The 12,054-nt window shown below is 40.1% G+C and overlaps 1 protein-coding gene across 1 annotated transcript in view; it reads right to left on the reverse strand.

Moving 5' to 3' along the window:
* The window catches only part of Megf8 (multiple EGF like domains 8), an 85,534-nt gene that overhangs the window by 21,570 nt on the left and 51,910 nt on the right, over window positions 1-12,054 (reverse strand). Inside the window, exons 12-15 of the mRNA XM_071663563.1 lie at window positions 11,395-11,635; window positions 10,934-11,125; window positions 6,347-6,501; window positions 3,736-3,916 (exon numbers count right to left, since the gene is read on the reverse strand). Coding sequence (XP_071519664.1) covers window positions 3,736-3,916; window positions 6,347-6,501; window positions 10,934-11,125; window positions 11,395-11,635 — 769 coding nt within the window. The remainder of the gene's footprint in view (window positions 1-3,735; window positions 3,917-6,346; window positions 6,502-10,933; window positions 11,126-11,394; window positions 11,636-12,054) is intronic.

Below are 12,054 nucleotides of genomic sequence, written 5' to 3' on the forward strand. Positions count from 1 at the left end.
TACTGCCTACCTCCTTAGTATTTTTTTTTTTTTTTCCCGTCTCCCGCGTTTGCGAGGTAGCGCAAGGAAACAGACGAAAGAAATGGCCCAACCCACCCCCATACACATGTATATACATACGTCCACACACGCAAATATACATACCTACACAGCTTTCCATGGTTTACCCCAGACGCTTCACATGCCCTGATTCAATCCACTGACAGCACGTCAACCCCGGTATACCACATCGCTCCAATTCACTCTATTCCTTGCCCTCCTTTCACCCTCCTGCATCTTCAGGCCCCAATCACACAAAATCTTTTTCACTCCATCTTTCCACCTCCAATTTGGTCTCCCTCTTCTCCTCGTTCCCTCCACCTCCGACACATATATCCTCTTGGTCAATCTTTCCTCACTCATTCTCTCCATGTGCCCAAACCATTTCAAAACACCCTCTTCTGCTCTCTCAACCATGCTCTTTTTATTTCCACACATCTCTCTTACCCTTACGTTACTTACTTGATCAAACCACCTCACACCACACATTGTCCTCAAATATCTCATTTCCAGCACATCCATCCTCCTGCGCACAACTCTATCCATAGCCCACGCCTCGCAACCATACAACATTGTTGGAACCACTATTCCTTCAAACATACCCATTTTTGCTTTCCGAGATAATGTTCTCGACTTCCACACATTCTTCAAGGCTTCCAGAATTTTCGCCCCCTCCCCCACCCTATGATCCACTTCCGCTTCCATGGTTCCATCCGCTGCCAGATCCACTCCCAGATATCTAAAACACTTTACTTCCTCCAGTTTTTCTCCATTCAAACTCACCTCCCAATTGACTTGACCCTCAACCCTACTGTACCTAATAACCTTGCTCTTATTCACATTTACTCTTAACTTATATCAAATTACCGATTTCATGAATGTAAAGCTTAAATAAAGACATAATTTTTGAAGACTTATTGAGCTAACCCTAGTTTTTTGTAGGCCAAAACATTTGATTGCATTGAAAACTAAAACCTGCCAGGATTAGTGATGGTTAAGTAATGAGCCAGCACTTTCTGCCTCACCCACATGTGGACTGCTAGCATTCTGTCCACACACATACAATCTCTCCTTGTACACAAACTTAACAGCACTTGACTTGTATACAACTTATTCTTCGCAACTCTAAAGTTTCCTACAATGAGCACTTTGCACTAGCCCTACATTTTGGCAAAATGGTAGGTGCAATGGATAGTAGGTAGGAATGTTAGATAGGATTACTGGGTAGATGTAGGAAGGAACATTAGCTGGAAACATTAAGTAGAAGTAGTAGGTTAAAACATTAGGCAGGAATATTATGCAGACACAGTAAGTAGAAGTAGTCGGTAGGAACATTTGATACAAGTCTCTGAAAACACTACACTAAAGTAACCTTTTTGCCAGTGGCCTGTTAAGGGTGAGGCACTAAAGGCTAAGAAGCAACAATGGAATTCATTAGTGATGAAGACTCTTGCTGTGGCCATCCACATGAGGAAGTTCCCAAAGGGAAAGGAAATCAGAGATTGATAGAAAACTAAAATGCATGACTTCGAGTATTCAATTCAATTTTTATTATCTATTTTATTACACTTTGTCGCTGTCTCCCATGTTAGTGAGGTAACACAATGAAAAAGATGAAAGAATGGCCCAACCCATCCACATACACTTGTATATACATAAACGCCCACACACATACACATATACATACCTATGCATTTCAATGTATACATATGTATACATATTTACAAATGTACATATTCATACTTGTTGCCTTCATCCATTCCCGTCGCCACCCGCCACACACAAAATAGCACCCCCCTCCCCCTGCACACGCACGAGGTAGTGCCAGGAAAAAACAACAAAGGCCACATTCCTTCACACTCAGTCTCTAGCTGTCAAGTGTAATGCACAGAAACCAGAGCCCCCTTTCCAAATCTAGGCCCAACAACACTTTCCAAGGTTTGCCCCAGACGCTTCACATGCCCTGGTTCAATCCACTGACAGCACATCGACCCCAGGTACACCACATCGTTCCAATTCACTCTATTCCTTGCATGCCTTTCACCCTCCTGTATCTTCAGGCCCTGATGGTTCAAAATCTTTTTCACTCCATCCTTCCACCTCCACTTTGGTCTCCCACTTCTCCTCGTTCCCTCCACCTCTGATACATATATCCTCTTTGTCAATCTTTCCTCACTCATTCTCTTCATGTGACCATACCATTTCAATACACTCTCTTCTGCTCTCTCAACCACACTCGTTTTATTGCCATACATCTCTTTTACCCCTTTCATTACTTACTCAGCCAAACCACCTCACACCACATATTGTCCTCAAACATCTCATTTCCAGCACATCCACCCTCCTCTGCACAACCCTATCTATAGCCCAAGCCTCGCAAAAATATAACATTGAGTATTCAAATATATACATCTGTGGTTTTGGTGCATTACACATGACAGCTAGAGAGTGAGTGTGAACGAATGTGGCCTTTGTTGTCTTTTCCTAGTGCTACCTCACATGCCCACAGGGGGGGAGGGTGCCATTTTCATGTGTGGCAGGTTGGTAACAGGAATGGATGAAGGCAGCAAGTACGAATGTGTAAATGTGTACATATGTATATCTTTTGGTTTTTGGCTTTTTTCTCTGGTTTCATGTGAAAGAGAAACCAGTCTTACAGAGAATGTAGTTGGCTTCACATGAAAAATGAATCAGCTGCTGAAAAATACACCTAAAGACAAAATATACAGCACAGCTCTTCTGTAAGGTCAAATCTTGCCCCATGCTTGGGAAAGGATTCTACTATCAAAATGGTGGTACACCTGGGTGTTAAGACAGAAATGAAAGAAACGGTGTCCTCTCTTATCTCTGACAGCAGTGAAGCATTAGTCTTTCCATGGGTATTACAAAGATAAGTTTACTTCTCTGCTGTTTCTCTCTTTCTCTGTAAGGAACTATCTGTAAGGGTACAAAAACCTCAAATACTTACAGAAAGAGGAAAAAATTGTATTGACATTACAGGTTTAAGAGGTTAAGCAAGAAAGTTGTTACAAAATATGTAAAGGAGGTATCAGAATTGTGGATGAAACTGTGAATAATGACAATATCCAAAATATCAAAAAGTTGCATGATAATACAAAAAAGCCTGAAAGCTATGGTCCTAAAGAAAAGAACAGTCTCCTGTACTGGTACTGCACAAACAGTTCATTTCATACTAGTAACATGCACACACATACACACACGTAGTGATAGAGCAACCTGAGGACTTGATATGAAAATATGCATGAAACTTGTTATCAAAGAATGAAAGTTCTTTTACAGTAAATGAATGGTGGATAAATGGAAAAGAATGACTCTGGACATATTTAAAGCAAGTCAACATACATAAATTCAAGAAGACGCATGACAGTATTTCAAGGGATTGGGCGGGCCCCAAGAAAGCACGATTCCCTCCCGGTACAGTACAAATAGATCCTTACACGAATGGAGTAAACTGAAAGAGAACACAGTCAATGCACATACAAGCTGAAAAATTTGCATGAGCAGAAAATGTCCAAAACAATGGGTTCCATGAGTGCAAAGCACCTTTCCTGGACAGTACAAATGGGTAATCATAAATAGATAATTAAACAGACACACACACACACATACAAAGAAAAAACAAAAAGTCATCTACAATATAAAACAGAGTTGGGTTTGCAAAATCATGAAACTTACCCATCTAAGGTAGAAAGGGGGTCCAAAGAGTCACTAGCATCTATTATCCACATACAAGTGGCAGGTGACTCTAAGCCAGTTGTCTGAGCTCCCAAGTAACCAAATGTAGCATTGTAAAGAATATTCCGTGCACTGCATTCCCTGAAGCAGCGTCCTCCATTACGTGGATCACCATAAAATCCTAAAAAATAATCAAATCAAATTAATTGGTAGGTAGTAGTAGGTAGGAAGCCAACAACCAGAGAGGTATATTACCACTACTACCTGCCTGGGTTCAGGGGGTTACTGACAACTGCTTTGTGAGCCAGCATTTTAGTGGTTGTCAAGTTGTACTCCTCTGACCCAGGTAGCTGTCTTTTCTTTTTGCCTCATGAGCATGTGGACTACTGGCATTCTGTCCACAACCATATAATCTCTCCTTATCATATAAAACACTTGACAATGCTTAACTTATGCTGCTCATTCTTCATAACTAGATTTTCCTGCTGTGAGCACTATGCTCTCGCCCCACCTTTTGACAATACGGAAGAAGCAGTCAATAGAAGTAGAAGGTAGGAGCACTAGGTAGAAACATTAGGTATATGTAGTAGGTAGGATCATTAGATAGTAAAAGTCATCAGGAACATTAGGTAGGAGCCTCTGCAAACACTGTGCTAGACATGCCCTCTGTCAGTGGCCTGTCAAGGGTTAGGCACTAAAGGCTAAGAAGTGGCACTGGAGAAGCAGGACACCAAATTGGAGGTGGAAGGATGGAGTGAAAAAGATTTTGAGCCATCGGGGCCTGAACATACAGGAGGGTGAAAGGCGTGCAAGGAATAGAGTGAATTGGAACAATGCGGTTAACCGGGGTCGAAGTGCTGTCAATGGATTGAACCAGGGCATGTGAAGTGTCTGGGGTAAACCATGTAAAGTTTATCTATTCATCATACTCAATTGTCATCTCCCATGTTAGCAAGGGAGCGCAAGGAAACAGACAAAAGAATGGCCCAACCCACCCACATACACATGTATTTACATAAATGCCCACACATGCACATACACATACATATACATTTCAACATATACATACATATACATACACATATATACACGTGTACATATTCATATTCGCTGCCTTCATCCATTCCTGTCGCTACGCTGCCACACATGAAATAGGTGGAGGAAAGAGGGAGAAGCAGGAGACCAAATTGGAGGTGGAAGGATGGAGCAAAAACAATTCTGAGCAATCGGGGCCTGAACATACAGGAGGGTGAAAGGCGTGCAGGGAAAAGAGTGAATTGGAAAATTTGTGAAAGTTTGTAGGGCCTGGATGTGGAAAGGGAGCTGTGGTTTCTGTGCATTAAACATGACAGCTAGAGACTGAGTGTGATTGAATGTGGGCTTTTTGTCTTTTCCTGCTGCTACCTTGCATGCACACAGGGTGAGGAGGGTACTATTTCTTGTGTGGCGGGGTGGCGACTATTTCATGTGTGGTGTGGTGGTGACAGGGTGGATGAAGGCAGCAAGTATGAATATGTACATGTGAATATATGTATATGTCTGTGTATGAATATGTATGTATACATTGAAATGTATTTGTATGTATATTTGCACGTATGGGCATTTATGTATATATATGTGTATGTGGGTGGTTGGGCCATTCTTTGTCTGTTTCCTTGCACTTCCTCACTGATGCAGGAAACAGCGGTTAAGTATTTCAGGTGTGGCAGGTTGGCAACGAGAATGGATGAAGGCAGCAAGTATGAATATCTACATGTGTATATATGTATATGTCTGTGTTTAAATGTATGTATACATTGAAATGTATATATGTGTGTATGTGGGTGGTTGGGCCATTCTTCGTCGGTTTCCTTGTGCTTCCTCGCTGACGCAGTTAACAGCAGTTAAGTATTTCATGTGTGGCGGGGTGGTGATTATTTCATGTGTGGTGGGGTGACGACGGAATGGATGAAGGCAGCAGGTATGAATATGTACGTGTGTATATATGTATATGTCTGTGTACGTATATTTATCTATACATTGAAATGTATATGTATGAATATGTATGTGCATGTATGGGTGTTTATGTACATATATGTGGGAGGTTGGGCCATTCTTCGTGTTTCCTTGTGCTACCTCGCTGACGCAGGAAACAGCAGTTAAGTATAATAATCAGTCATCAGCAAAAGGCCCAGAAACCAAAGAACGTCATGTAAGTCGGTAACTAGTTGGGCTTTTGCTGTTATAATTTGGGGAATTCCTAAACACCTTTATTCAAATATCTGAAATAGGGCAAATCATTCTGTAACACGCCCAAAGTTAAGAGTTCCCTACCTCAAGTATACTACTCCCTACAGAATAAGAGTGCTTACAAATGTGAAAAGGTTGGAAATGGTGCTAGTTTTAAACTATGAGTTCTGATATCTCATTCTTTTAATTCTGTCAGCTATGCATCTCATTAGAACATGCCCTAGTGACCTGAGGCAGTGGTGCTTGGGGTTACAAAATGAAAAGTATGAATCATGAATTTTGAAATCATGTGTGGAAAAGTTAAGGGAGACCTATCTTGTAAGAATAACTTTGTTTAAATGATTTGGAAACTTATCACCATCATACATTCATTATGCCTTACCTGGTAAGCATTTCTCACAGTTATGCCCATAAGTATTATGTATGCAAAAACATTGGCCTGTGGTCTGATTGCACTGTCCAAGGGTTTCATCCCAATGATCATTGCAGTTACACATATGGCACTCATCAGTTGTTGCATTCCCAAAGCTTCCAGGCCTTAGATAAGAGAGGAAGAATTGTTAGTGAACTTAAAACAAACATATAAGTTATATAATCTGCTTACAACTGATTAAACTAACAATAAAATACCTACAAAAAAGATATCAAATGATTCCATAATATAAAGAATAGTGTAAGAGATAAAGGATAATTATGAAGATACTGGTATACTGTATCAATAGCCTTAGATATGATTACTTAAAAGGCAGATTAATGTAAGTCAACATGTTACTGAATTTCTAAGATTAAAAATTGGTCTACTTGTATAACTATAGATTTCTCAAATATAGAAAACATCATATACATAATACAGTAAAAATTTCATCAAGTTATCTTCAACTTTTACACATTTTCCAGATATGAAGCACTGTGGCTCATCCTGAATGCCTTCCGAACATCACATTTTGCATTTATTTATTTTCTTTATTACACTTAAACACCATCTACCACGTTAGCGAGGTAGCGCAAGGAAACAGACAAAAGAAGGCCCAAACCCATCCACACACACATGTATATACATGAACGCCCACACACGCACATATACATACACAGACATATACATATATACACATATACATATTCATACTTGCTGCCCTCATCCATTCCCGTCGCCACCCCGCCACACATGAAATAGCACTAGGAAAAGACAAAAAAAGGCCACATTCTTTTACACTCAGTCTCTAGCTGTCATGTGTAATGCACCGAAACCACACCTCCCACAAAACTTTCCATGGTTTACCCCAGATGCTTCACATGCCCTGATTCAATCCACTGACAGCATGTTGACCCCGGTATACCACATCGTTCCAATTCACTCTATTCCTTGCATGCCTTTCACTCTCCTCTATGTTCAGGCCTCAGTCACTCAAAATCTTTTTCACTCCATCCTTCCACCTCTAATTTGGTCTCACACTTCTCCTCGTTCTCTCCACCTCTAACACATATATCCTCTTTGTCAGTCTTTCCTCACTCATTCTCTCCATGTGACCAAACCATTTCAATACACCATCTTGTGCTCTCTCAACCACACTCTTTTTATTACCACACATCTCTCTTACCCTTTCATTACTTAATCAAACCACCTCACACCACATATTGCCCTCAAACATCTCATTTCCAACACATCCACCCTCCTCCGCACATCCAAAACCATCCAAACCTGCTGCCTTGCCAGCTTTCATCTTCTGCAAAGCTTCCACTATCTCTTCTCTCTTTACCAAACCATTCTCCCTGACCCTCTCACTTCACGCACCATCTCGACCAAAACACCCTATCTCTGCCACTCTATCATCAAACACATTCAATAAACCTTCAAAATACTCACTCCATCTCCTTCGCACTTCACCACTACTTGTTATTACCTCTCCATTAGCCCCCTCCACCGATGTTCCCATCTGTTCTCTTGTCTTACACACTTTATTTACCTCCTTCCAAAACATCTTTTTACACTCCCTTAAGTTTAATGATACTCTCTCATCCTAACTCTCATTTGCCCTCTTTTTCACCTCCTCCATCTTTCTCCTGACCTCCTGCAGCTTTCATTTATACATCTTCCAGTCATTTGCACTACTTCCCTACAAAAATCGTCCAAATGCCTTTCTCTTCTCTTTCACTAACAATCGTACTTCTTCATCCCACCACTCACTACCCTTTCTAATCTGCCCACCTCCCATCTTTCTCATGCCACAAGCATCTTTTGCACAAGCCATCACTGCTTCCCTAAATACATCCCATTCCTCCCCCACTCCTCCTGTGTCATTTGCTCTCGCCATTTTCCATTCTGCACTCAATCTCTCCTGGTACTTCCTCATATAAGTCTCTTTTCCAAGCTGATTTACTCTCACCACTCTCTTCACCCCAACATTCTCTCTTCTTTTCTGAAAACCTCTACAAATCTTCATCTTTGCCTCCAGAAGATAATGATCAGACATCCCTCCAGTTGCCCCCCTCAGCACATTAACATCCAAAAGTCTCTCTTTTATGTGCCTATCAATCAACAATCAATTATCCCTGGGGATAGGGGGAAAAAAAATACTTCCAAAGTATTCCTCGCGTGTTGTAGAAAGCAACTAAAGTGGGCAGGAAAGGGGGCTAGAAACCCTCCTCACCTTGTATTCAACTTTCTAAAAGGGGAAACAGAAGAAGGAGTCATGCAGGGAGTGCTCATCCTCCTCGAAGGCTATGATTGGGGTGTCTAAATGTGTGTGGGTGTAACCAAGATGAGAAAAATGAGAAATAGGTAGTATGTTTGAGGAAAGGAACCTGGATGTTTTGGCTCTGAGTGAAAAGAAGCTCAAGGGTAAAGGGGAAGAGTTGGTTTGGAAATGTCTTGGGAGTAAAGTCAGGGGTTAGTGAGGGGACAAGAGCAAAGGAAAGAGTAGCACTACTCCTGAAGCAGGAGTTGTGGGAGTATGTGACAGAGTGTAAGAAAGTAAATTCTAGATTGATATGGGTAAAACTGAAAGTGGATAGAGAGAGATGGGTGATTATTGGTACCTATGCACCTGGTCATAAGAAAGATCATGAGAGTCAAAAGTTTTGGGACCAGATGAGTGAGTTTGTTAGCAGCTTTGATGCATGAGACTGGGTTATAGTGATGGGTGATTTGAATGCAAAGGTGAGTAATGTGGCAGTTGAGGGTATAATTGGTGTACATTGGGAGTTAAGTATTGTAAGTGGAAATGGTGAAGAGCTTGTAGATTTATGTGCTGAAAAAGGACTAATGATTGGGAATACCTGGTTTAAAAAGCGAGATATACATAAGTATATGTATATAAGTAGGAGAGATGGCCACAGAGCGATATTGGATTATGTGTTAATTGATAGGCACGTGAAAGAGAGACATATTTTGCATATCTTTGCATATTCCCTCATTATAACATCCTTTCACTCATACAATTCCTTACTCTAATTTTTTCATCCTCTCTGTACTAAGAATATGCCAAATCTGTACATGGTTACAGCACTATGGTTTTAGTCATCCTTTCTGAATCTAATGTCACCACATATCAGTTAAAATTTTGTTTCATTCCATGATTTGATAATCATTTATCAATATTACCAAACCTATTTTCAATCTAAGTATATAATTTTCTCTCCTAATGCCACAGTCTATCAATCTATCTACATATCAGGTGCCTGTTTCCTCCGGGAATTTTTCAGTCTATCAATCTATCTACATATCAGGTGCCTGTTTCCTCCGGGAATTTCTATCAAGGAGGCAGACATGGCAAAAGTCTCCACTTATCCCTCCCTTATGTGCCTCCCTCGCTTACACCATTCCATGCATTCTTCCATCATTTCTCTACCCCCAGATCTCTTCTACTCTATTTCTCTGTCACAGGGGGTCTTCCTATTTCATTAAACATTTGTACACTCTACTTGTAAACACCCCATCCTGTATTCTTTTCATGTGTTCAACCCACTTCAATGTAATATGTATCACCTACTCTACCACTCCACAATTCATTCCCTTTGCATTCCCTGCCATAACACATCTCCCATACACCCCCTTCATTTCTTTCTTCATTCCATCTAGTCATACCTCTCAAATGGCTTGTTCCCATAGCCTGGATTCTTGACCTCTATGACTCGTACCATGTCCATCTTTCGGCTGCATAGGTCAGGGTTAGGAGGGTTATGCTGTTCCTTAACCCTTTCATCACTTTCATATTTACACATCTACCTTTCATTATTCTATTAAGGGTCCCATATCTCTCCTTCCATAACCCCAGTCTTTCTCCCCCAAAAGCTATTACACAAGTTTAGTACACTTTCTTCTTTCATTCTATAAGGTTTTTGGAAAATCTATATTTTCACTCTCTTTCCTTTTAAACATCATTACATCACTTTTACTCACAGTTACTTTCAATCACATATGCTTACACACATCTTAAGAGACAGCAGGGACCGGAGATGGTCTGGCACTTAGTAATGTGCGCTCTCCCCTGACATTTTGATGGCTAACGACCCATATAATCAAAATCAGTTGGTGCATTATCTGGCATGATTTCATGTTGCTATACCTCAATAGTCACCATTTTTCTAAAAATCTCTCTGGCATGAAATTTAAGTACATGCTGCTACAGCCACAGTGCCCAGTCAATGTAAGATATTTTAGGTGCTTATGTTCTAAAAACCCAAAGTGAATAAGTTAAGGATGGGGTAGAGAGGGAGGTGAATGTATCTTGGAATGAGGAACAGGTCTACATTATGCCCAAGGTGGGTCAGAGGGGTATGGGTGATGAATCAGCTGTTATGTGCTGCATAAAGTTTCAGAGAGAAACTCTATAAGCTGATGAAAGTTTGTCAGGTTTATGATACATTATGATATTCATAGGTAGAATCACTGAAGTTACTGAAAACAAATCATAAGAAAAATCAGTTTATTTCTGAGGGTCAAATGAACTTACACAATGAACATACTTACTGACACAAATGGCAAAATTCTCCATCTGTCAAATGTTTGCACTTGTCACAAATACCTATACCCTTATGACAGGTAGAATGGTTATGGCATCCACAGTTTGTGGTACAATCTGGCCCCATCCAACCAAGAGTACAGATGCACTTATAATCTGGATGGCCAGAGCAGTATCCATGAACACATGTTTCATAGCATCTGAAATATATATACACATATATACATATACATATGTACATAAACAAAAATGAATGAAAATTCTCATAATCATAAATGTCTGAAAAGTTAAAATAAAAAAAAAAGGCAGAATGCATTCCCTGTAAACTGGAAACATGCAAGCAAGCCACTTCACTGTTAAATAAGACAATATTATTTTAGTCTCTAAAAACACACACACACACACACACACACACACACACACACACACACACAAAACTATTAAAAAGATAATTCTTATTCATACTTACGTTCTCTCACAAGTATCATGTCCATTTCCATGGAAACCTCTGTTACAGGTGCAGTTGAAGCCTGGGTGTGTATTGGAACAAGTAGCATTGGAATGACAGTCATGAAGAGACAATTTACATTCATCTACATCTGGACAGGAATCATAAGCCCAATTAGTTTCTGAGATCTGTAGGTCAACCACAGCAGATACATTGTCATGGGCACCTTGTAGAAGAAGCTTAATGAGGCTGGCACAGTCACCTGCAATGATATAATATATATTCACAAGTTTTAAAATCCTGAAGCTTATGTGAGCAAACAGAGATGCTGCTGAAAATATGGGGCTGGGTTATTAATCAGCTTTAGATTGAAAATAAAAATCAAGAGTTAATTTGGAATAAGTTCAAAGCCAAGCAGTAAGAATTCTAAATCAGCAAAATGGGGTCTGGCAGGATAAATAACCATGACCATTGATCTGCTAGAAAGATGCTGGATGATGGGGACTGAAGTTTTCACAAAGGATGAAGAAAGAATCCAAAATTAATAAAACCTTTTGATGCACAGTGATTATTTTCAGACTCCACAGTGCACAAGCAATAACAAAGTAAATTTTTTCAATTTAAAAAATATGCACTAAAATTCTTCTTTCTTTTTTTCAAAAGAAGTATGACATAATTATT

Source organism: Panulirus ornatus, chromosome 7 (genome assembly GCF_036320965.1).
Source record: "Panulirus ornatus isolate Po-2019 chromosome 7, ASM3632096v1, whole genome shotgun sequence".
Classification (NCBI taxonomy): Eukaryota; Metazoa; Arthropoda; class Malacostraca; order Decapoda; family Palinuridae; genus Panulirus; species Panulirus ornatus.